This window comes from Gordionus sp. m RMFG-2023, chromosome 4, assembly GCF_954871325.1.
Source record: "Gordionus sp. m RMFG-2023 chromosome 4, tfGorSpeb1-WG-v2, whole genome shotgun sequence".
Classification (NCBI taxonomy): Eukaryota; Metazoa; Nematomorpha; class Gordioida; order Chordodea; family Parachordodidae; genus Gordionus; species Gordionus sp. m RMFG-2023.
This window is the reverse complement of record NC_088778.1, coordinates 8,742,544-8,768,932: the sequence shown is the minus strand read 5'-3', so window position 1 is coordinate 8,768,932 and position 26,389 is coordinate 8,742,544. Positions and strand designations below refer to the sequence as shown.

The following is a 26,389-nucleotide window of genomic DNA, read 5'->3' as shown; positions in this document are numbered from 1 at the left end:
GTAAATAAAAATTTTAAAAATATAATTATTATACACAAGGTAATTAATAATATATTAATTTTGAATATAATATTAATTAATAATTACTTTATATTAATATTATAGATTGTGTTGTAAATTAAACCAATTTAAATTATGGCTAATCAAGCAATAAATCATTCATTTTATATAATTGTAATAGTAAATAAAAATAAAGTTTTGACCTTTTCTCAATGCCTTTTAGCATAGACTCTACTAGTGGTTGGCAAAATTTTAGATTATTGATTCTTTTGAGCTTGGTAATTAATATACTCAGTGTGGGCACATAATATCCCATGCTCATATTATCTTGCCCTTCTGAGATTTTAAGTGAGGCAGCAACATATTGCATAACCTAAAAAATTAAAATGGTTAAATATAATATAATATTATTTATTAATTAAAAATACTTCAGTATATTCTTTAGTAAAAGTATGCTCCTCCACATTAAAATATTGTATTCCCATTTGATCCAATATAATTCATTTCCATTTTTTTATCATCTAGAAACAATGCTAAAAGTTTCATAGCATTGCAAACACTATTCCAACTTATAGTGTTTGGTGTCAATAAATAACGTCCTAATTTTATTTTGAAAATATCAGACGTCTTTGATGACTTATTTTGTTTATTCCAAAGAGCTTGGCATTTAGAAAATGTAGATCTTGATACTCTTTTAAAATCCTCATTTAATAATGCTTCTTCAGCATCCACTGTCGCAACTAAATTTAGGTTGTGGCAGGAACAACGATGATGGCTAGGTAACATAGAAGACTTTATTGAAGATCCTAAATATTATAAATTTTGTTTTATATTGGTGAAAAATTAAATATAAAATAATTTAAAACCAAGGATGTCATGAACATCAATTATCTCAAACTCCATTTCATCATCCTCTTCTTGTTCTCCATCTTCAATATTTTTGTCAGGAATATTACTAGTATTGTTATTATTATTATCTTCCCCAAATATTCTATATTATTTATATCATATTATAAAAAAATTATAATAAATTGAAATTAGACCCATTATCCGTAATCATCTTACAAACCTTGTTTTGAATTTTGTAAGACCTATGGAATTCTGCAATAATATTGGCTAGAATGTCATAAGTCTGACAGCCAATTATTCTCTTTAGAGCTAACGCTACAGATTTTGGTTTAAGATTTTTAGCATCAATCCAATGTTCAGTTACTCCTAAATAAGCTCTAAAAATATGACATAAATCAGAAAATAAACATTTTTACCTTCTATTGTGAGTCCAGCAATCTGCCGTTGTACAGACGTAGAGACATCTGATAGATTTAATATCGAAGATTCTTTCATTTCCTTAAAGCTCTCCAAAATTGCCATCAATTGTTTGCCGGCAAAATATATTGGTCCGTGGAGAAAAAGTGTTTATCATCTTTATAAAAGAATCATTATCCACCAAGGATAATGGTTGAACTGTATCTATTATAAAGTTCATAATGACTTTGTCAGCCAATTTTTGGGATACATCAGGTGTTGATGAATCCAAATTGGTTAATTGTGTTTGTATTAAATTTGATTTGGAAGTGGGTTTATCTTCTTCCATTACCCCAAAACTTTTGAGATATTTTTCAATCTCTTTATAATTTAAGTGTGCACAGTCTAAAATTATAAAATACTGAGAATAAAAATTATGTAGGAGATAAGTACATAAAAATGATTGAAATAACTATTTAAAATGTTTTAAATAATTTATGTAAAATTTATGAATATATAAAAAAATGATTAGTTTTTGATTTTAATTTATTTAAAAAATTAAAGATTAGCCTACACATTGATATTAAATTTGTTTAATATATTACCTTTAAATGTTTTCTCAAATTAAAGAGGCTCGTATGATTTGAAGAGATAATTTTGCGGCACATCTTGCACCGAAACCGATATCCAGTATTAATTTTTTCTTCAAGGTTAAAGTATTTCTTGAATTTTGGGAAAGGATCATCTATATTTTGCTCATTTTCCAAAGAAATTTCAATATCTTCAACAATCTCACACATAACAAGATTTATAATGCTTAATATAAAATGTAAAATGAAATATAAAATAAGATAAAAGCAAGGACATACCAATAACGGAATTTCAAAAATATATAATTTAATGAATGCGCGAAATATAAATTAAATACAGATTGCTATTTAACAACTGTTTATATCTATATATATCAATAATGTATATTTTTAAATATAAATTTAAATTTCAAAATTAAATTAAATAAAAGGATTATAATTTTTAGTTTTATAAAAAATATATTTTAATAATTTTTAGATGTATTTATTATGTAAAATTAAAAGTAGCGAGCTACCGCTATCGCTATTTTTTTTAAAAAGTAGCGCGCTATAGCTACCGCTACTGAAAAAAGTAGCACGCTATTTTGACAACACTGATAGCCACGATTCTATTAACCTCAGTGGTGGTTACTACTAATCTGATCTTAACATATATTTAAGCATTATATATCAATCTGAAACTTTCCCAAAAATTAAAATAAATGTTTAACTTTCGTATAATGTCCATTTTGTCATATTTAAACTTTTAATTTGAATACAACTTAATAATTTTAAGTGATAATATTGTAATTTTGACGTCAAAAACATGACAGATAATTTAATTAGCTAAATATAATAAATTATTTTCATCCCCAAATATGGATATTATAGAATTCTATTTTAGAACTAAATTTCAATTTCTAATCGTTACTGGTTTTAAAATAAAATCTTTTGAACCGTCAAGTCCCTTGCGCCGACTAGCCTTGGTCTCCCCTATACATTATTAATAAAAAAAAAAAATTTGTTAAATTAATATGTTCTCAGATTAAAAAGATCCCTCAAAGAGTGACTATTATATATATTACTAATTTATCTCATCAACAACACCTTAGAAAGATACCGTAGCCAGATTATTATTTTTAGCATTTTTTACACCTTATCCTGAATTAACAGTTAGAGGAAATTCTAGGCTAAGTATACAAAAATGAATGCAATCATATTTTGTATACTCCCCCGCGAATTCGCCCTAACTATGAAGGCAGGGATAGTCAATTGCAAAGTAGGAACGAAAATAATAATGTATAACATATTCGATATTATCTACAACATTTAGATTGCTTAAGTGGGATTGATAAAGAAAGACCAAAACTTTAATCAAACTCTTTTTAAAAGTTATATAGTTTCTTTCTTCAAATATATACATTCTTCAATATTAATTAGGAATGAGAAAATACACTATTTTTTTAAAATAAATCATTAAATGTTTAAGAATACTAGAGATCTGCAAAGATAGGCCACACCCGTACCCTGTCAGAACCCTCCCTTTTCATAATGGAACTCGGGCCGGGCCAAATATCTATTTAAAAATATTGTACCCAGGTCATGATGTATAAATTTTGAATTAAAATTGATATATTTAAAAAATTTTGCCAAAACATAGAAACAAGGCGCCATTTTTTTTTTTGTAAAATGATCAAAAACTGGATTATGTTCAGTGCTAAAATGTAAAACTTATATTAAAAAGTTAATTATTTTCTATATTTAAATAAATTTGTGGACTCTATAAAGCTATAAATATTGTATATGCATAAATGATTGTATGAATCATTATAAATATCCAAAACAAATCAATGAGCACCAATAACGGCAAAAATGGTCAATGAAAAAAATATATAGAATTGATCTATTTTTCGTTTAAAAACTTTTTTATACACTATTTTATAACCATTAAAAATTATTAAATTTAAAGTTGTTCCTGTTTAAACAAGATTTCCAAAAGTTTGTTGAGAAATAATAACCAATGTCAAATTAAATTGAAAGAAAAGAGAACTGAATTACTCTGCTCTAAAGATGGTGAGTTTTCTTGTAATGAGAGGCATATAATCATTTAAATTATTTCAGATCTTGATTATTTTTAAGTTTTTTTTAATTGTTTGTTGTTATTGATTATATGGAGAAGTAAGATCTTTCAGAACGGAAGAGTTAATTATCTTATTATTGATATTGCTATTTTATTGTTTTTTCCATTTAAAATTTTATTAATGCATCTTAAGGAATTTGATTATATTATATTATTTAACTCTAATCAAAATTATCAGTAATTTCACTCCGGCATGCTTAATCAAAATTTTAAACTATTTTGAATAGAATTCACAAATTTTTGTCAATAATTTATACCTTTTGATTTATCCTTGGCATGTAATCATGATTACACTATAGAGATACTACAATAAAAAAGTGACATAATTAAAAATTCATTAGAAGCCTAAACTATAAGACAAGAGCGCCAATTTATATATCGCCAAATTTACTCACAATGCTAAAGTTTGATTATAAATACTCCTCCCTCATGTTTAGAAGAGATACATTATCAAAATAATAAGGCTAAAAAACTAATCGATATTCAAAGCATAACACTCTCCATATTAGCAATAATAGTTGCTATATTATTAGATTACATAACCTACAATTCTGAAACGTGAAGAGGAATAAACTGCTATAAAATCCTTAAAATATTAACTTGACAATAGAAGTGACTCAAGGGACAAGGGGTGTTTAGGTAATACATCCTGAAATATCTCAGTTATGGAGTCAATATATTTGCAGCTTGTAATAATTCAATGAACGAGAGTGAATAAAGTTCAACCTGATGGATGATTTTAGGATTAAATGGCAGAATGCAGTGTTTTTCGAGGTTAACGTTTTATCCATTCTTTTATACAAACTGATAAAGGATTATAGGCAAAATGATTTAAGGGTGTGAATCCAGAATGAAGTAGACAGAGTATACTAGGATATTTTATATTTTTAGAAAAATATCCAAGTTACCTTGCATTCATGGTCGGCGTGAATTCGCGGCCAAGTATACAAAATATAAGATATAAATATATTAATTTTACATTAATTTTTGTATAACTGTGAATGCAGGGTTAAGTGAGAATGTATAAAGTAACAATTTCGAGGTAAATTGTTTTTTACTTAGGCTTAAAAACTGGTATGGTATTAATTTAGAATTCAAACCTATATAAGCGAAATTTATAGGTTAATGTTAAATATCGCATAGTTAACATACAGCAATTTACTAAACAACAAAGCAAATTTGTTAAACAACCAATTTAAATAAAATGTGATAATACCCAATTTTCATATAACTAAACCTACCCCAAGGAAGAGACCTAGTTGACTTCAGAAAAAAACATGGTACTTGCTTTTAGTGAACTGCATCGGGCCTAATTTTTCAAGCCCGGCCCAGGCCCGAACCCGAAAAAAATTTTTTCCGGTCAGGCCCGAATTTATTTAAATATAGAAATTTATTTTTATAATTACTCAAAATAAACGATATGTGTTATTTGGCATCTACTTTCTATAAATAAAATCATATATTTTTATTTTACATAATATATTCATAAAATTGATAAATTTAGATATATTTTAGAAAATTTCTAAGGCTTGACCCGACCCAATCCAAATTTTATTAAAAATATTAGGCTCGGGGCCGGGTTCGGGCCGCCTATTTTTGCAGATCTCTACTTGCTTTATTCAAACCCAAAATTATGGAATTGAGATAAACGCACTCAATCGACTAGGTCAAAGACTCAATTCGAAAAAAACTATTTTTTAAAATATAAATATTATAAATAAACATTGATTATTTCTATTGTATCAAATTTGTTAATAAACAATAACTAAATATATAAAGAATAGGATCAAAATTCAAAACTAAGTATATAAAAATTAGGAGCTAAATAAAGATAATGGGACAGTTATTTTATGATTTGAATCTCCAAATTTTTGAAAAAAAATTTATTTTTAAATTTAATAATGAGGAATTTATTTTTAATATTGAAGAATTTATTAATTTCTGAAAAATATTGTTTTTAGGTTAGAAGGTCATTTTGTTATTTTTAAGAAATGGGATTTTAAATTGCATGCTAACAGAGTTTGAAAAAAATCATCAAAAAGTTTTTGAACAATTTTTTATAATAAACCTTTGATTTCATATGCATGTAAATTACAAATTTACTTATAAAAGATTTTTTAAAAATTTTATTGGCATTTATGGGTAAAATTTAATCAAAAATTTCTCTTCTTCAAAAAAAAATCTTCAAATATATTTGGAATATTTTTTCAAACCATGACTAAAACTAAGGGATACTTATATTTTAAATTTTATCTTGTCATGTTTAAGTAATAAATAAAATATTATATTTATTTATATTGAATTTGAATTATTGGGATAGATCGTTTTATAATAATATATTTTTTTCGCGATAATCGATTTTCAATTAAAACTGATTTTTCAAATTATATAAATTACTATTTATTAGAAATATTGTTTTAACTTTATTTTTTTGATAAATATATCAAGATACATTTTATATAAATATTTTATTGCTTTGAAAAATAAAACAATTAAATAAAAGTTTTTTTTAATTAAATTATCATGATACTAAAATATTAGATAAAAATTTATTAAAAAAAATATCCCTTATAATTTTTTTAAGAACATACAGATGAATAAAACTTTCATAAGGTTATCATCATTCGGTTCTTCATAGCCGTAATCTTATTAAAAAGTGCTTGTCCCAATATTCTATTTAACGATTATGATTATATGTTGACTTAAACATAACGATAGAAGTTTCAACCAAAGATAATTATTAAAATTAAAAGATAAAATTTTAAACAAATTAAGATATATTACAAATCGTAAAATAAAATAAAACAAAATTTGAAATTTAATTTAAAGTTTTATTAGCATTTTAATTTTATAACTTTTTATTAATATTAGTATAGTAAAAATTTACAATTATACAATTTTACATAACTTTTTTTTTTTAATATTTAAAATTATTCCTCAAATAATTTGGTGATCCACAAAATATATTAGCCTAAAATTTATATTATATTGGAGTTGAACTTTTTTTGGGAAATCTTTAAAATACTATCTGTGTATCATACTAATTAATTTTTATAATTTTTTAAATACAATTTTCTTCACTACGAATGGTCAGTATATACCTAATTTTTATGGCAAGGAGTTTTTATTATTATTTATTCTTTATATGATATCCCATTTTTTTGACAGCAAGAAAAGGCTCACTGTCAGATTTATAGTCATCAATTGAAATGATAAATCATTAAATTTCATTTAAATAATACATATAATTCGATTCGAATAGAAATTCTGTATTCAACACGAGTGTGTTCGACCTTCGATTATTTTATATTAACTTTAGAATATAATAGAAAAAATAGATGAAAGTTTACAGGTGACTGAGTGAAAAGATAATTCTGTAAAGGTTTGAAAATATTTAGGAAATGGTTCATAAAACTAGAAAGATGGAAGGAAGGGATATAAATCTGGTGATCTTGGTATAATGGATACAATTATTATGGATTGTGAGATATGCATCATAATTTTTAGCAATTAAGAAAAAACATGAAGGTATGGAATCGGGAATAACAGAAATGGTAATGCCGAAATAGCAAATTTCATAAAAGTATAGAAGTTTCAGGCATTAAAGATTATATGAGGGAAAGTTAGTTTGGGATACGAGGAAAGAAGAAGAGATTAGGCACATCTAAAAAAAACAAAGCTGTTGATGAAAGCATGATTGAAAAAGAGGGAGGCTTTTAATATGGAAGGATTTGGTAAAGAAGAATTTGATTATCTTTATAAGTTATAGATAGAAACAGACGAAAAAAGAGAAGAATAAAATAAAATTAGAAGGAAATTCTGAAGAAGATAAAGAAGTTAGGATACTAAATATATTACTTCGTTTGACTTTATCCCGTCAATAATTTGACACAACCCGAATATTTAATAGGTTCAAAAATTCACTGTTGAAATCGCTTATAAGTTATTTTATTTTTTTTGGTTAGTCTATATTATAAGTTGGAGGATAGGCATAGTCAAGGAGATCTGAAATATTCTATAATTGAAATTTTTTAGACATAAGCCCGTGTCCTCTTCTTATTTTTGAAGTTTATTTCTGTTTAAACAACTCTAATCAGATTTTGAACTAGGAAACCCTATTCTGTTTTAAATGTGTTATGTGAAATCTAAATAGCCTTTTTTGAGAAGGCTAAATTGACGGCTCAGATTTTTGTTTGAAAATAAAACGATTCAGGACACGGCCTAAACATCTTAATAAACGATTAAGGTGTAAAACAACAATTATTTTAAAAAACATATAAGCTGGGACCTGGAAAAGTAAGCCTAAAGCCATATCTCCAATTAATTCATAGAGGGGCAGCTAACTAAAAACTCTTCTTACCACAATCCTGGCTATGAGTAAAGGTTTTAGGTATCTATTATAATTAGTAAATTCTTATATAAGCATTATTTTAAGATTTATAGTGATTTTTTTCCCTATTCCCAATTTATTATCTTGCTAATATATGAAATACAGACAAAGGGCGTAAATTATTAAATGTTTACATTTAAAAAAAGTGTAATAATTGATGGTCATTCATTATAAATATACAAATAATTATTTTTTTTAAATAAGGAAATTTTTTCCTCGATTTATAAGTATCTTGTATTTAATAAAACATAATTATGTATTTTGTTTAAATTTATCCTATATCCCCTTTTATTCATTCCTTATATATGTACACATAAATATAATCAATTGTACTATTGTTGTTAAAAAGAAACTTTTTTAAAAAATAATAAGATATTTTATATAAATCTTTATTCTTTCGCCTTTTATAATTATCATGTTTTTGATTTGATTTTAGACGGTTGCACGAGGAGAAATATGAAACAATATTTCTTTTTAAAAAAGTTGAACTATGAACTAGTGTTGATAAATGGCTTAATTTAAAAAAATAGTGAACTAAATATTTTAGCCATAAAAATATTACGCAGACCTTGAGATTTTGTTCATAGGTGATAGAAAGGTTTTCATATCTATTAACAAAATATTAAGGTTTGCGTAAAATTTTTTGGCTAAAATATTGGGTTAGTCATTTTCAAAAATTGGGCGTTTTAACACTATAAACGGTGATAAGGAAAAAGCTTGTAATTAAACTTGACCAAAAAACTATTGATAAAAAATCTTAAGGATAAAAAATTTTTAAATGCTAATTTAAAACATTTGATCACTAGACCTGAATTTATAAAAGAAATTGAAACCTCACTTATCCCTGTCCGATAGGAAAGACCTGATGGGCTCACAAACATTTCTGTTTAAAGATAAACACCTTATTTGGCTGCCAATTTTCCTCTAACCCAAACATAGAACCTATTATTACAGCCGAAAGGTCAAAAATTAGAAAGTACCACGACTTTTCAGATTTATAACTCAAATCACCATGTTCCGAGGCAACTAGCTTAGTTTCCTCAGATCTCAGTAAGAGCCGTCCCCACTCTTATATGTTTTTTAAAATATGTTCACTTATTTTTCAAACATTTTTTTCATCAGGTATAAGAATTATATAAAAAAAAATTAATTAGACAAGTTATTATCATTTGTTTGGAAATAAATATAAAAAAAATTGCTGGTAACATTACCCAAGAAACCGATTTGGAAAAACGTTCTGTCTGGAAATCACCTTATATGAGTATTATTTTTGCATAATGACCTTCCTAAAACAATATAAGATAAAACAGAATTATAGGTGTACTATTTGTTGAGTTAGATTCAGCTAAAGCATAATACTTATACTTATGATTTTTGGAATAGTATATATGTTTATTATGACAAGAAACTTTAAAAAAAATATGAGTTTATCTTATGATTATGAATGTTAATTTTTAAATTACTATAACCTGCATGTTTGAAATGTTTAACGCCTTTGATGTGATTTCACGTTCTTGAGGGTTTTGACGTAGTTTCGGGCTTTAAATGTTTTCACGCTTCTTTTATCGGTTTATGCTCTTATGAAGCATCGTAGAAAAATAATTAAAATAAAAATTCTACATACTATTTATATTCAAAATTTATAAAACGAGATCTGATATTAATTGTGTATATTTTTTTAAATTTATCAATATATATTTTGCTTAGGAGTTAGGAAGGAGGGTGTTGCTTATTAAAAAAAAAATTTAAAAAAAAATAGACTTCGATTTATTATTATATTAAAATATTTGAAAAATCTAAAATAAAATATGATTTTAATTGAATTAAGAAAGAGAAAAAAAAAGAAATAGGATATTAAATATTTTTCCAAAAATAATAAAATAATGTATTTTTGTATGTGTATATATCCTAATACGACTTATTAGAGATTTTATTATACTTATTATTATGTGCTTTTGTTAATAAAAACAAATTTGATTTTCAATTTTATATTATCTATTTTATTAAAATATAATTTATCAAAAGATAATTTATATTATATTATATTTACTATACTAAATCTAATATATAATGTACGGTAATGATAAAATTAATATTTACAAAAAAAAATATCAACAGAGAAATTTCTAACTAGACACAAATTATATTTAATTTATATTTTTAAAGATTTCAAGTTTTTTTTCAAAAAAAAAAACGGTGGGGACCCCTTATGTTACAATATCATATACATTATATATTATTGTATAAATATTATATTTTATAATTTTTATAACTTTAAACTTTAAAGGGTATTATATATAAAATTAACAAAAATCTTATTATTTCGGGTTTCTTTTATATATGTAAAAAATAGGAACTTAAAAATTAAAATTTTTAATATACACATTAATTGATTTTATAATTGTAGGAAGAATTCTGATAATTTTAATTAGTTATTATATTTTTTTTAAAAAAAATAATTAAATTTTGAAGCCCTATTCATCCAATAATAATAATTTAATAAAATAATTTTTTGTAAAAGATATAAAAATTTGTATCTAATAGGGAAGAAAAAAAATTAAGGTTAAAAATCATTTAATTTACATTAATATATTTTAGTAAATTATTATTTTTTTAAAGAAAATTATTTTTGGTGAGATATATATTAAAAGAATGAACTATCAAAATGTATGCCAGTATTATATGGCCAACACCGATGGAATACCAATTAACACTGAAGTTTTAAATCATTCCGAATTTAATAATTCCATTTCCCCTATAAATTCTGAAAATCCTCACCAATTTTCATGGTATATTTCTTTCAATTAAATAAGTTATAATATTTAATAAATTCTTCAAATATGCATAATACCTTGGTTGTTTATGTTTTATTTAAATGAAATAAACTGTCAAGGTGTAATGAGACAAAAAAGTTCGAGCCATATATTTTTCTGCTATCTATGGGAAGATAATAATGTTCCACTTAACATTTAAAAAAATTATCATCATAGATGATTATAAACAGAAATTATTATATTAATCATATAAATGATTTCTTCTTACAATCATGTAAAATATTATTAAAATTTATTATTGCAAAATATATACATAAGGGTATATCCAGAGTGAAACTGGGTTATAGAGGTCCATTTAACTTCAAAAGATAGTTATATATAAGTCATAATCTTATTTTATTATTCTGACTTATAGGCAATAGTTTAAGAAGATATATATATTTTTTTGGAAATAATTTATTTATAATAAAGAGAAAAGCCTGCTTAAATTTTAGCCATATCCCATATAAAATGAGGCATTTGTTGAAGTTAACTTGGTTTCAAAGCCCGAACTAATGATAAAATTTATCGCATCTTAAATTTAGGGTATAAACTTAGGAGAGCTCTGTGAATGTAAAAATAGAGATCCTACAACATGATGCCTTAACCCTCAAATAATAAAACTGCTGGAATTTATTTTCGGAGATTTTTATAATATAAGAAAACGTTTTCAGCAAATAAATGCAATTTTACCAAATTCAAATCATTTATTTAGATAGTTTATTAAAATTAATAATTTAAATAGTATTTCCAGCAGTTCATGTAAGATACCTATGATAAAAGTTTAAGTAGTATTTTAGTTGCATAAATTGACTAAATCCAAATATCACTGATTAATCGTATGATGGTAATTTTTTAAATTATAAGGCAAAATTTTAACCACCCCGGTCTCATACCATCCCCGGTTTTCTTCTTTTTAATTAATTTTAAAATAATTTTTTTCTTCTTTAAGTCATAATAACATAAATGCTTTAATAAATCAACTAAAAAGGTTTTTAGAAATTTCAAAGAATAAAATGATAAATAAATTCTTTAAATCAAAAGACAATTTGATATCATATTTCGAACAGGTGAATATAAAATGAATATCAAAATATATATATTTTAAAAAGGGAATGTGTTCAAAATATTTTTATATTCACATTTTAAACTTAATATATTTCAAATTTATTAAGGGAAATTCTTTATTTTATAATATACCAACTTTCTTTAGCTTCTCTCCAGTATAAACCTCTTTCATTTTTAAAAAATAGGAGGAAATAGATTGTTTTTACTAACTCGGGTTATGAATATATATCTTACTATGTAGAATAAATGTTGTGTATTCTTACTTTGAAATATTTCTAATTAAATTTGTTTTATGTATAAAGTATGGTTGTCATTTGACAGAATTTTTTAATCGTCGATCTGATTTTAAAAAGTAGCATTAAAACTTGGACCAAAGTACTTAACGAATTATAAGGGAGGTGTGAATATGTTATAAAAGATCGGAATATTTATTAATCTTGAGGTTCTCGGTTGTGTCGATAAAATTGGTAAAATCGAAGGAAACAGGAACACCTGAGTCATTGTAACACCATTCGGACGTAGGTTATTAAAAAATAGAGATCTGTTAGTTAAATCTGAATTATATCTCTAGCCTTAAAACTAGCTATTAATGTATTTATTGTTCTATGTCGCAAGCAGTGGTATAGATAAATGGGGGGAGGGGAATTTAAGGTTGAAACCACCTTTTTCATAACCCCCGAAATCTTTTATTTAAAAAATATTTAATTATAAATTTAATAATATAATTTATAGTTGAACAAAATTAAATATTTATAAATCTATTAAAACTTTTATTTATTGCTTGGGCAATATAGAAATAGTTGGAGGTTTATGAGCATTTAGAAATAGACTTTCCCAAGGTTGAGCGCTTTGTAACTAGAAATAAACCTTTTAGAGTTGTAGGAGGATATCCCTAAATTTAAGTTTAGATTTGTATCAAAAGAAGGAACTTCATTAGTAACACGTGAGATTGTCGAGTTTTATTAATTATCACTTAAAAAATCAATTTTATCAAATTCAAGTTTTTTTCATCCAAAAAATTTACGAAATAAGCCTTCCACGTAGTATTGGCGAAACAATACACTGACGAAGATGTAGAGCAATAGTATATTAATAATCCATATCATCTTAATATTTTATAAAAAAATAATTTTTAAAACGCACTTCAAATATATACTAAATTTAAACACGAATAAAGTATATATATTTGTAGTTTAAAGAATTACTGTCTAACTACCATAAAAGAATATTGTATAAAATAAATTTTTTTAAAATTATAAGTTGTGATTGCCTTTTTATTTATATACTAAGTAGGACACCTTATTAGTTTGCTTTCAATTGATGGAAAAATATTTGGTAGACTAATCTCAGCCTTCATCAGAACCTAAAAAATCCAATATAGTATAAATTATTTCAAATGAGGAGGAGGGGGGGGGGATTAAAAATATCAAAAGCAAATGAGAATTAATTAATCCATTATACTATTTTCCAACTGTTTAATTTGATATATAATTCGAATTTATTTTACAGAATTACTCGGGTAATTTCTTTTACTATTAGGCCCAGATTTGCCGGGGGTTCTTGGAAATTTATTTTATTCTTGAGCCCGTATTTGTAGTTCTTCGATTTTAATTTTTAACATCTAAAATTTTATTTAAAATATTTAGAAACAAAATTTAAAATTTTAACCTCCAACTAGAACCAATTTCATTTTGTTATAATTATAATTTTGAAATATTTAAATAACGAAATAAAATTTATACTTGACATGTAAAGTAAATTAATCTTCTATCCACTCTAAAAGTCGTCATATTATGATGCAATTATCATTGTAATGCTTTTTCTCGCAATATATTTAAATTTTTATACAGCTATTTTATATATTTTTAAATTAAATTCAGATGAAATATGTAAATATATTTGCGACCCTCCTTCCTCCTCCAAAGTACCGTTTAGCAAAAGTTTTCTAGTTATGGAAAACTCTTTTGAAACATCTAAAAATGAATATGAATTTAAAGCGTGTATAATTTTAATTCATTAATAAAATATCCACCAGGTAGGCCTTGTATTTAGAAAATCGAACTGGGCAACCTTAGCAAAAAATTGAAACCGGCCGGCAGGATCGGGCAAAAGATTTTTACCAGGCCGGACAGGGCTTGAGTAATTTGTCATTAGCAAATATCTCATCGTTATTTAAAAAAATGATATATACTTATACTAATTTTTTTAAACATGTTTATACATTTTTATTTATTTATTTTTTTTTGGGGGGGGGGGAGAGGAGGAAAGGGTGGGGAGGGGGTGTATAGGGGTCAAATTTTTATTAACCTATAAAGATATTTACTAGAATAGGCTTTCGGAAAGGGATATTTCCCTTTGCCCCTCTTCTTGGCGATATCTATGTACATAGGAATTTCAAACAATTTTGTACAATATATACGAAATTTCTAAAAAATTAAAATTTCCTCAAATATTTATCAAGAAACTGTCCGAATTTATAGGGAAGGTATTCTACACATATTGGAATACATTCCCGGCAAACAGGGGCTTCACTAGCCTTTACAATCTTGCAGTAAAAAATATATTTAAATTATTTTCAAATTTACATTTTTTAAAATTATTTTCAAACTTATTTTTTAGCTAACTTTTTCAAAATTACATTTGATATAAGAAAAATTCAAAATTTTCAGGGGGCTCTTCATATTTTTCAAGGAGCTTGAGCCCCTCGCCCCCTCCTCCCCTAGTGACGCACTCCGGCAAAATCAGATGCTCTTATATGATTTAAAAATATAAAAACATACATCAAATTATTGCCTTATCTTAATTTCTAATAAATGAAATTTGCAAATTTTTTAAAAAAATATCTTACCTAAAAAAATTTGAAAGAAAATATATACCAATTGAATTATCAACAAAATATTTTTACAGATAAATTATTATTTTTAACCTGTTTTTTAAAAAAAATTAATATTTCATAAAATGATAGGCAGAGTCGCCTGATTGACAGATAACTATATTCGATTTTATTTTTGATATCTCGTTTTCTGTTCTAGCTTTGCCAACTTAGTTATGAATTTTTATAAAAGAATTCGTTTGCTAAAGTATGCTAATAATGCTATAGGGTATATTAATAAAATTTTCAGACCATAAATAAAAAACATTGCGCTTATATAATTCTTATAATGAGAACTGGTTATTATTAATTTTAGTAAGGTATCTTGGGTAAATATATAGTGATAATACGAATTCCTCTAATTCGATGAGAGAAGTCGTAAATAATTTGGTGAAACGCTAGAACAAAATATTATATATTTTTTAAATAACATAGAACTCTTTGAAACTTAGTGTTTTTCTTTAAATCTAATTAGAAACATGAATGAAAAAAGACAATATGCGTCTAAAAAAGCTATAGAATGTATATACATTATTTTGATTTATATTCAAAATTTAAAAATAACCAAATACGTTGCTTATTCTTCAAATTACATATTCGTACTAATTATCTGTTTTTAACAACATATGGGGAGGGCAGAGATTCAGTAAAACTTCGCATACGCCTAAAAAAAAGAATAGAAGACTTGTGCAATCTATCTGTAGCATTAAATAAATTGATAATTAGAAGGAACATCCGCTTGTTTTCTCATTATGTAGATTTTACTGTGAAGTACATTAAAACACCCTAAAAGTGTGAATTATTTTATGTCATCAAAATATTAAGACAATTATGCATAATTCTAAGATATCAATGAAGTAAAAATTAAATTAATCAGAAGGGTTATATATTATAATTGATTTTGCATGAATTATATCTAATATAAGTTAAGTATAATACTTGAATGGAATATTAAAAAAATTTTAATTGCAAATTTTGCTATGTAAACATAAATGTTAAAGAAGTTTTTATGTACATTTATTTTATATCGTCAATAAAAACATGAATAATATATATTTTTTAATTAATCCTATTCTTTCGTATATTTTTAAATAATTCTTAAAATCGATATTTGCATAATATCAATATATCTAATGTAATAACATATAAAGATGTAACAAAGGGATGCCTCTGGGCCACTGTATTTCATATAAGAAAAAAAATTGAGGCTTTCCGTTACATCATTGAAGTTTATTCTATTAATTAATATTTCCCCATATATGTTCATAATAAAGTTTCGGTTTTGTTTAAGTCTTCGAAATTGGGACAAGTTTTAATTTTAAACATTACAAAAATTTTATTTATTTTACACATTTATGAAAATTTAAAATGATTAAATTGACAATAATATACAAAATTTAGCAATTTTGGAGATTGTAAATATTACAAATTTGACATTTTTTTTCTATATTTATTTTAGCTCATAAGTATGGGTATGGTTATAGCTAAGAGAGGATCCCCTCCCATTTGTAGAGTTTCCTAAATATCATTTCCCAAGATAAAATTCAAAAATTGATTTAGTTTATTATCATAATAATAATAAAATAGTTTATTCCCTTAGAAAAAAAAATACTATTTAATTCGTGTTGTTAAACGCGAGATTTTTAAATACGGCAAGTCTAATTAGTGATCTGCATCGGGCCAATTTTCCAAATCGGCCCTGGACCCGATCCCAACAAATTTTTTTATGATTTGTCCCAGCCCGACCAGAAATAAAATTATTTGTTGTCCGGTTCGGCCTTAATTTATTTAAATATGAGAAAATTTTAATTTGTATTTTTGATTGTAAAAAAAATATTAGCCTTGTTTCTTGCATGAATTTTAAAATGTATCAATTTATTTGGCAAAATGTAATATCATATTTAAAAAAAGCCCTAGTCAGCCCAGCCCGAATTTTCTTAACAAATATATGGTCCGACCCAGCCCGAACTTAAATTATTTTTTAAAATATTCAAGTCTGGAGATCGCTTATAGATGGCAGAGAAGTTTCGGCATCTATTAACGAAATTTCGAGGATTGCGCAATATTATTTCCGCTAAATCGAGCCGTTTAACAACACCATACTTAATTAATAGATATATTTTCTTTTATAAAAGTGTGTTAGAGTTAAGGAAAGAAAGGTCAAGAGATGCCGCCCGTAGTCGAAGAGGTAAAGAAAATCACGAGTTCAATCAATTAGCTAAAATGTTACCTTTGCCACACGCAATAACCATGCAATTGGATAAGGCTTCGATTATAAGGCTAACTACTGCCTTTTTAAAAATTAAGTTTTTCTCCTATTTTGGACAGCCATCGTGGACCAAAAATTATCCAAATGTTAATAACAGAACTTTGGGTTGTAAAATATCCGACTTTAAATGCCCAAAAAGTTTTAATAATAATAGTAAAAAATTGGAAGATATTCAAAGAATTCAAAGATGCAGTGCCGATTACAATATGGGCACCTCAGAATATACGAATGGATGTATTGCTTCTAGAAGTGGGGAAGGTATAAAAATATTTTTAAGGCATATCATGAATCTTTTAAAGACCAAGAAAGAAAATTGATTAAAATTTTATAAAACATACTTTTATCAAAAATAATAATAATAACTATTATAAAGATTTTTTTTTCTTTGTAAGGTGATCAAAAATGGAAATCGATGCCTCTCTATGTTAAAGAAGATATCCACCATATTGAAAATAACCATGGAAATAATATATTACAGGTAAAATATAAATATGATTGTGAGATAAATCTTATTTATCAATATATAGCCGATAGATGAACCTATTTGAATTTAATACGATCAGACTAGGAAAGACATTATCTTTGACTGGGTCGGATCAAATTTTAATTTTAAAAGTTTAATTTGATCGGCGAAATTTTAAATCATTTTGTTTTCCCTAATGTGTATTATTTTTCCTAAATATTCTTTACAACATGTTTTAAATTTTCCTTTTTCATTGAAAATACCCTACTTTTTCAACAGCCTATTAATAATTATTTAAAATTACAGTTTAAAAAAATTTAGAAAATTTAAATGAAAAAAAAAATTTCAAGGCATTGGATGGCTTTGCTTTCGCCCTTTACAACGATGGACGTATCTTGTACATATCAGAGACTGTTTCCATATACCTAGGATTATCCCAAGTTTTAAAAATTGATTTAAACTTTTTAAAAATATCATAATTTATTCTTTTATATAAAACGAAAGGTGGAAATGACCGGTAGTAGCATATTTGATTACGTTCACATAAAGGATCAGAGAGAGATGGCCAAAAAAATGGGATTAGATTTAAGATGGATTTGCTCTACGTCTCCGAAATGCTCTTACAAATCCGATGAGAATGATCAAAAGTTTTCAATTAATACGACCTCCTCTCAAAACTCTTACAAATACAATAAAATAATACCATCGCCTATTCAATTCTCCGACGATCAAAACAATTTATTCCCTGAGATAGCCTTCAGTGAAACGAGTTTGAAAATATTTTTTATTTTTTTTTCATTTATCGAAACTTACATTGCTTCTCTTATATAGTGGTCAGTCTTGCTGCTAAACCAGCTAACTAACTCCTCTTCTTTCTTTTTACACGAGAGACGAAAAAAAAAATAGTGTATTTAAAAAAAAAATATTCAAAGATTTTTTGAAGATTTCTTTCGCTCAAAAGTAATATCTTTGAAGATCACAAAAATATATTTTTCACAAGATCAATATATAATATATATATATATTTTTTTAAAAAAATTGTGATTTCATCATGGAACATTTTTTACGCATAAAAATCATAAAAGATTTACTTACAAAAGATTTTTTTGATTTTGAATTTTAGATATAATATTAATCAAAAATCCTGCTTGATCATTCTCAAAAAAAATCTTTAGTAATAAAAATTTTTTGAAGATATAAAATGGATAATAAAAAATTAATTGTGATTGAAAACTAGGGCTCGCAAAAACCTCTAAATATCAAAAAACTTCTTCAAAGAGCCCGATTTCGGTGAATATTTTACCATGAAGTTATTTTCGCGAATTTATTATAGTAAAAACATTATTGCCAATGCATTTTCAAGATGCAGTTTTAGTAAAATTAAGCAAAACATTTATATTTATAAATCGTCCATATAAAGCTTTGTGTCAATCAGTAATAAAACAGATATTCTAGTGCTGAGTGAGATAGACCTAGAATATGATCTTACAGTGGTCCAGACTACAGGCCTTAATCCTGAACATGGAAATTCAAAGCCTTTAATCGATAATCCAACCAAATATCGAATATATATGCTAACCCTAGTAAAGGCCTTAGTTTTGGAATGCATTCGCAGTAATATTGTACTTTAATAAATCAAGTATTTCTGATAATTTCTTAATAATACATTTGATTTCATTCCAATAATGTCTTCGCGGAAATGCATTTCCGATTTCTTTAATATTTTTGCTATAATAATTTCACACTAAAACAATGGGAAAAGATTAATGGTTTGACTTGGGATTTCTACCTTTAAGAGTAACTTTTCATGCAGCAATTTCTTTTTTAAATAAAAAATAATAAAAACCATTTAAGACATATTTTTTTTTCTGAAATATTGTGAGGAAAACTTTTTTAAAATAATAAATGTAAAAGTATAAAGAAGTATAAAATATTATTTTCTTTAAAAATTATCAAGTATATTGCGTTTAGAGACTCGCCCTGATCTCCGATTCTTCTATTTATTTTTATATTAATAGATGGATGTTGGTATCTATATCAATTTTTTTTTTCAATCAGTTGGAACGATGAAATGCAAGGAAAAATTTAACAAAGTGTTCTGTGTTCGAATGAAATCTACTCTGAGTAAACGAGGCAACCATGTGAGACAATCTGGATATCGGGTGAATATTATTTACATAAATTGCCAGTTAGAGAATCTTTAATTTGCGCCTTTAATATTATCATTAAATATTGTTGCTACTTGCTTTTTAACTAACACAAAAACTCAATTTTTATTTTATCACTACTAATACAATCCTTATGGAAATTGTATACAGCTAAAGCTTATATTATGTTACAAATTTTTTTTCTTTATCAAAATAATTATAATTGGCTCATTCTGTTAATTTAAGTTTGTTACTAGTGTTGTTAAATGGCTCGTTTTGATCAGATTTTTAACAACTGCTAACTTAATATTTTAGCCAGAAAAATTGCCTAAGCCTCGAGATTTCTCGATTAATAATTTTAGACCTTCGGGCCATCTATGAGAAAGGCAGCAGCGGGCGTGATTAAACCAGCGGTTGAGAGCGAGGCTGGTAAGACTTGCGTAATATTTATCTGGATAAAATACTGAATTAGCCGTTTTTAAAAATCTGCTTTACATAAATATAAATTTTTTAAATATCATTAAATACATTTTTTAGAAGCATATTTTTTATGTTGTTTCTTTCGTTGTTTTTTTTTGTTTTTATAACTTTTTTTGCATCCTTTATTATTACACTTATACTTAATGCATATTATGTTAGCTTCAATGTGTTTCTAAAGTGTTATTATTTGAACTTTAAATCATTTTTTGAGCGTTTTAAAATTTTAAAATTTTCTTTTACCGGAAATGTATTCCGGCATGTTTAGTTTTATGAATTGTAGATAATTTTGCTCTTAACCTTTGAGTCATTTATAATTCATATAAAAATATGAAAAAAAAAATAACACATAAACTATTTATTGCTTAAAAAATATATTTTTATATGGTGTAGTAGATGTTAATATTTAAAAATTATTTTTTTCCAACTTTAAACAGATCGGAACATTTTAACCGTTTCCCATAACAGCTTTACTATATTTTACAAATCGTTATTGCGTGACTTCTAGTAAAGCTTTATACTTCTGAAAAATTTTATTCTCTAGCGATGACTTTATGGAACATCTAGAAAAAATCTTAAATTATTAGCCTTACTATATTTTTCTAAAAACAAAATAAAATAGAGGGTAATTTTTATAATTTTTGAGTAAAAAAACGGTATTTTAGCAAAATATGTCAAACTAGCTTTTCCAAAAGGTGAACATAGGTAAGTTAGATATAAAAATACATTTACACACTAAATTTAATGTTTTTATGCTCAAAAGTTTAAAATTATTTGCGTTAACATTGTTACTCTATCAATCGCTTTACCCCGATATTGATGTTGTATCTTTCTAGCTGAACTCCATGCAGATTACATCTAAATATTTTAACTTATATGATACTATATCAACAAAGAAGATTAAGTGTTTGTCAAAAATATAATTAACCCAAATTAAAAATAATGGGAATTAATATTATGATAACATCTTTGTTTCACTATAACCGGCTACAAACATGCTCAAAATATTTATTCTTGATTATTTTAACTAAATTAAAAAGGTTTTTTGTTGAATATTATGACAATTGATAATAATAATTTTATATATTTAGATAAGGTAAAGGTATTTAAAAAACAATAAACATCAATGTGCGGATTGTATATTATTGATCATTTAATTTTTTTAATATATATTTATATAAGATTTTTTATTATTGAATATATGTAATAATTTAATTTTTATAACTTGTTCATATCATTAAAAAATGAATCTCAATTTTAAACATGATGGAATACATTACTAGTAAAATCAGATTCCTAAATTTTAAAACACTCAAAAAATGATTTAAAGTTGAAAAAATAACACATTGCCGCTAACATTTACATGACATTTTGAACATATTAATTAGATATTGTAAATTTCTTTTTTTGAAAAATAAATGTTCAGGTTTTGCAAATACTGATCAGATTTCGGCCTCAAATAATTGAATCTTCATTGGATACTAAAAGTAAAAAAGATATGAATCTCGAGGGAAGCACTGATAGACTGATTGGTCTTGTTGGAATAGCTATAGCTCCCCCTCCACCAGCCCTTCATGAAATCAAAATTGATAATGAGATGTTTGTCATGAGATTAAATCTCGATTTTACCGTTTCCAGCTGCGAACCCAAGTTTATTTAATTTGATTTTTTTAGAAAGAAAAAATATATAATATTATATACATTTATTTCTTTCTTCTAAACTTTAATCAAACCCAGGTTTAAAATCTATGAGCATAATCGAATATAATTTTGTTATTAATCTAAACCCGAGCAACTTAGGCCGGCTAATTTTTTCTATAGGTTCGAGTTTTGATATAAACGATTGAGTGTGCTATTTTAAATAATTGCTACCATTTTATTGATTAAATCTTGTTTTCTTAGGATAACTCAATACACTGGGATTAAGATAGAAGATTTAATGAAACAGTCATTTTACAACTATTGCCACGTCTACGACCTTCCGAAATTAAGGAGACAGCATATTGATCGTAAATCACTCCTGACTTTGATTTTATAGACATATTTTATAATATTAGCTGACAAGGCATTATATCACCAATTATTAAATTTGGATATAGTTTTTGTAATAAACTTAGACATAAGATTAAACTATTAAACATGTTGATTGATAATGATTAAGCCCAACATGAATTTTGCTTTTAAAACCTTTTCAAATTTAAAAGATTAAATCGGTGGCATTAAATCTTGTTACAAATCTTTTATATATAATTTTTTTCTTATTGTTTTTAGTCATCAAAAAGGGTCAAATCATAACAGATTATTATCGCTTCATGTCAAAATCTGGGGGTTATATATGGATGCAAACGTGCGCTACTGTTGTTCTTAATACCTCTAAAAATGCAGCCGAAGACGACGAAAACATAATATTCATAAATTATATCATTAGGTTTATATTCTTTAGTGTTGTTAAACTACTAGATTTTTAAAAATGGCTAACCCAATATTTAAGTCATACAATTTATGAAACCCTGATGATTTGGCTCACGGGTGATATATAGGTTTAGACATCTTTTGAAAATATCTCGAGGCTTGCATAAAATTACTTTGGCGAAAATCTTAAGTTATTCTTTATATTAAACATTAAAATAAATTTAATAGTTTGTTGTTTGAAAATAAATCCATAACTATCTAAATCAGAATGTTCTTCCTACAAATAAATTCAAATTTTAAAAATTAGAAATAACATTATTTAGAAAAAAATTAAATATTATTTCAAATTATTTTAATTATTTTAAAATAGTTAAATAAAATCAAGCTAAAAATTCTAACCCAAAAAATATTTATTTTAAAAAATATTTCATCGATATTCTTATAAAAGTATGATAATAATTATTTATAAATTTAATTTTATAATACAGCAACAAAGAAAACCCTGAATATCATTATTCGACATTGCAAAACATTACGAATCGATTTACAAATTATTCGTCCAGCCCTAATAAAGGTAATTTAATTTAGAGTTCTATCTTAATAAAAAGTTCAGTTTCTGATAAAAAAATATTTCGCTATATTTTAATCGCATAATGTCTTTTACAAAGATGCCCTATTCAATATGATTTTAAAGCCGAGAAGAAACTAATTTTTATTTTTAAAAATGTATAATAACTTATACAATAAATTATGGAATGCCATTAATATTACACCGACTCTATATAATGTCTAAAACAAGTATTATTTATAAAATATATAATATTCTAAATGAAATGTAAAAAATTAGGAAATACTATTGATCAGTTAGTAACCAGCACCAATATATCAGATTTATGTTACTCCGAAAAAAAATTGACAGCAATTAAATCCTCTAAACAAACTAAAATTAATAATCAAAGGCACGCAAAAAGAAGCGGTAAAAAAATTCGGAAATCTTCGTCGCTAAACGAAAAGATTGATAAGTATATTAAAATAAAGAAATCGCACAAATCGAACTACAGAAGCCTGAAGAAGGTCAATAAGTACAAAGGACTCATCATCAAAAGTAAAAAGGACAATAAAAACAAAATATTGTGTGCTCATAAACATTTGATCAACAAAGGCAATAATAAAATTTCAAATATTATTTCCTATTCCGCCTCAAATAATTACTACTCCTCAGCAAATTATCAATCTTTATCTTATACTGGCCATTCTGAAACTCTCAATCGTGAATCCGTTATTAAATCGATCATGAACGATTCCCCGTTTACAAATAATGACTGTGATATGGCGAATTATAACGGTAACGCCTATTTCGCTTTAGCACAAAACCCTGCTAAATTCGGGAGTAACAGCTATGTAGACAGCTCAAGGAGTCTTATAGCTGAACTAAAGTGGTCTAATCGTGTTCTCACTAACTCTCATGATAATGATTACATGCATATTCAGAACGACAAGGATTACCTTCATATAGACCAAGAGAACAAACAGTATTTGGAGAGGGGGGAATATGGTATGTGTAATTCATTGGATGGTTATTTGGTGGAGGATGATAAAATTCTCACGACGGATGATCAGTCCATTTTATATAAAAATATACAGTATTAAATATACCTAATGTATTAAGTTTATTATATTTCTTTTTATAAACTATTAATTCTCAAAATGCAAACCAAAAATAATATCTTCCAAAAATCAGCCAAATGAATAGTCGCATTGTCATTACTTCAAATTTGTAAATGAAAATTAACAATTAATCGAATATTAATTTTATTATATAATTTTTTATAATATATGGGGAAAAAAATCTATTTTATAAATAATTTTACATCATAATATTTACTATATTGTTAAAATAAATTCCTATATTATAGTGATTTCAATATTAGTATCCAGTAAAAATTTAGTAAATAAATCAACATTACATTAAATTAGTAATAGTTATGTGAATGTGATAAAGATATTTTTTGTAAATATCAATAATTAATAAATAAATAATAGTAAGTGTTGTTCATAAGTTACTTTTCAAAAATAACTAGTTAAAAGGCGCATGCCTATTATCGTAAATATCATCTTAAGTTAATCAAAATCACTCCTTATTCCCAAAATTGTACCAAAATTATCACTATCAATAATTTAAAATAAAAATATATTGAAGTTAATAATTTTTAAAATAATGACTAATTCAAAATTTCCAGAAAAGAGCATATTAATTTTTTTAAAAAAAGGTGCCAAACTAAAAATATTTTAAAATGGCTAAAAATTTTTTAAAAAGCTCCACCTAATAATTCACCCCTTTAGTAAAATATTGGCTGTATGAACTAGTTAGATAGTAAGGTACTTTGTCCAAGACAGAACTAATTGCATAGCATAGTTACCTGACTTGATAATAGTTACTTAAATATATTATTTACATTAATTTTTGCAAAAAAATAATAATCAAGTTTATTATATACGACTTTACAATAAGCTAAAGCAGAAATAAGAGAAATTGTTTTCTAATAAACACAGGGACATTTTACTTTAATATAAATATCTTGTCTAGTTGCTGACGAAATACATTTATAAAAATAAGATAAACAATGCGAATCCAGAAAATTGAATCAAATAATTAAAAATTCGAATTCTAAGAATCGAATAATTATGATTTTTTTTTCAAATAAAAACTTTTTAAGATATTTAATTTAGTAAAAACATTTCATTGCATAAATGGTAATCGTGCGTAAGGCAAAATTATAATAATAATTAATACTAAAAACAATTATAATAAGACATACAGTTTTCTTAATTGTTTTACTTTTATAGACATGTGATTTTGGTATTTGCGCCTATAAAATAATGCTCACAAGTTGCTGAAGATCCTTACTATATCCTCTTTCGCTCTAAATTCATAAATATTTATTTTAATTTGGCTTTAAGAAAATTTAAAATAAAAAATGTCTATCAAAATAAAAAAAAATCAATATTGTCCCAGAAACTTATAATTAAAATTTATTATCAGTAAATGTATTATTTTTTAATTATTCGATTTAGAAACGAAAACAAATCAAATCAAATATGCGATAGTCATAATAAACTTGTAAAACCTTAACTTATTTAAATGTAACTATCTCTGGATTTTAATCATTACCTTACAAAATGTCCCAAAGCATATTTAAAACTTTTATAATCTCTCATCTAATAAAAAAAAAAATTCCTGGTAACAATCTCATATTATATTTATAAATTATATATAAAGATGTCTCATATCATATTATAATAACCCATCCAATGAAAAAATATTTTTCATTTAGGTGACAAAATTTAATTAGCATTTAAATAATTTATTTATTTCTACCATTAATGTAAGTTAGAGATCTGCATTGGGCGTTTTCCGCCCGCCCACACTTAGAATTAGCATGGTCGATTTTTTAAAAATTATTTTCAACATTGGACGGGTGGGCGAGTGAATTTTTAATATTTTTCAGGCGAAATGAGCAGAA

At 25.2% G+C, this 26,389-nt stretch overlaps 1 protein-coding gene and 1 long non-coding RNA gene across 4 annotated transcripts in view; one reads left to right on the top strand and one right to left on the bottom strand.

Moving 5' to 3' along the window:
- LOC135928098 (protein trachealess-like) overlaps nt 1–24,624 on the top strand; it is a 50,685-nt gene extending 26,061 nt beyond the window's left edge. Inside the window, exons 1-11 of one of the 3 annotated variants that reach the window (XM_065464445.1) lie at nt 11,011–11,133; nt 17,233–17,624; nt 17,759–17,844; nt 18,180–18,269; nt 18,334–18,598; nt 19,888–19,991; nt 21,880–22,103; nt 22,356–22,462; nt 22,725–22,881; nt 23,354–23,439; nt 23,713–24,624. In XM_065464445.1, coding sequence (XP_065320517.1) covers nt 11,027–11,133; nt 17,233–17,624; nt 17,759–17,844; nt 18,180–18,269; nt 18,334–18,598; nt 19,888–19,991; nt 21,880–22,103; nt 22,356–22,462; nt 22,725–22,881; nt 23,354–23,439; nt 23,713–24,515 — 2,421 coding nt within the window. In that variant the 5' untranslated portion in view covers nt 11,011–11,026 and the 3' untranslated portion in view covers nt 24,516–24,624. Of the gene's footprint in view, nt 1–11,010; nt 11,134–15,237; nt 15,306–17,232; nt 17,625–17,758; nt 17,845–18,179; nt 18,270–18,333; nt 18,599–19,887; nt 19,992–21,879; nt 22,104–22,355; nt 22,463–22,724; nt 22,882–23,353; nt 23,440–23,712 lie in introns of those variants that run through there. The other 2 variants (XM_065464446.1, XM_065464447.1) reach the window with 2 other exon arrangements.
- Nucleotides 2,685–13,848, bottom strand: LOC135928099 (uncharacterized). Its single transcript, XR_010572240.1, has 4 exons — nt 13,741–13,848; nt 9,814–9,921; nt 9,556–9,630; nt 2,685–2,807 (listed from the first exon to the last, which is right to left on the bottom strand). It is a non-coding gene; the product is annotated as an uncharacterized LOC135928099 (long non-coding RNA).
- Nucleotides 24,625–26,389: the final 1,765 nt, after the last annotated feature.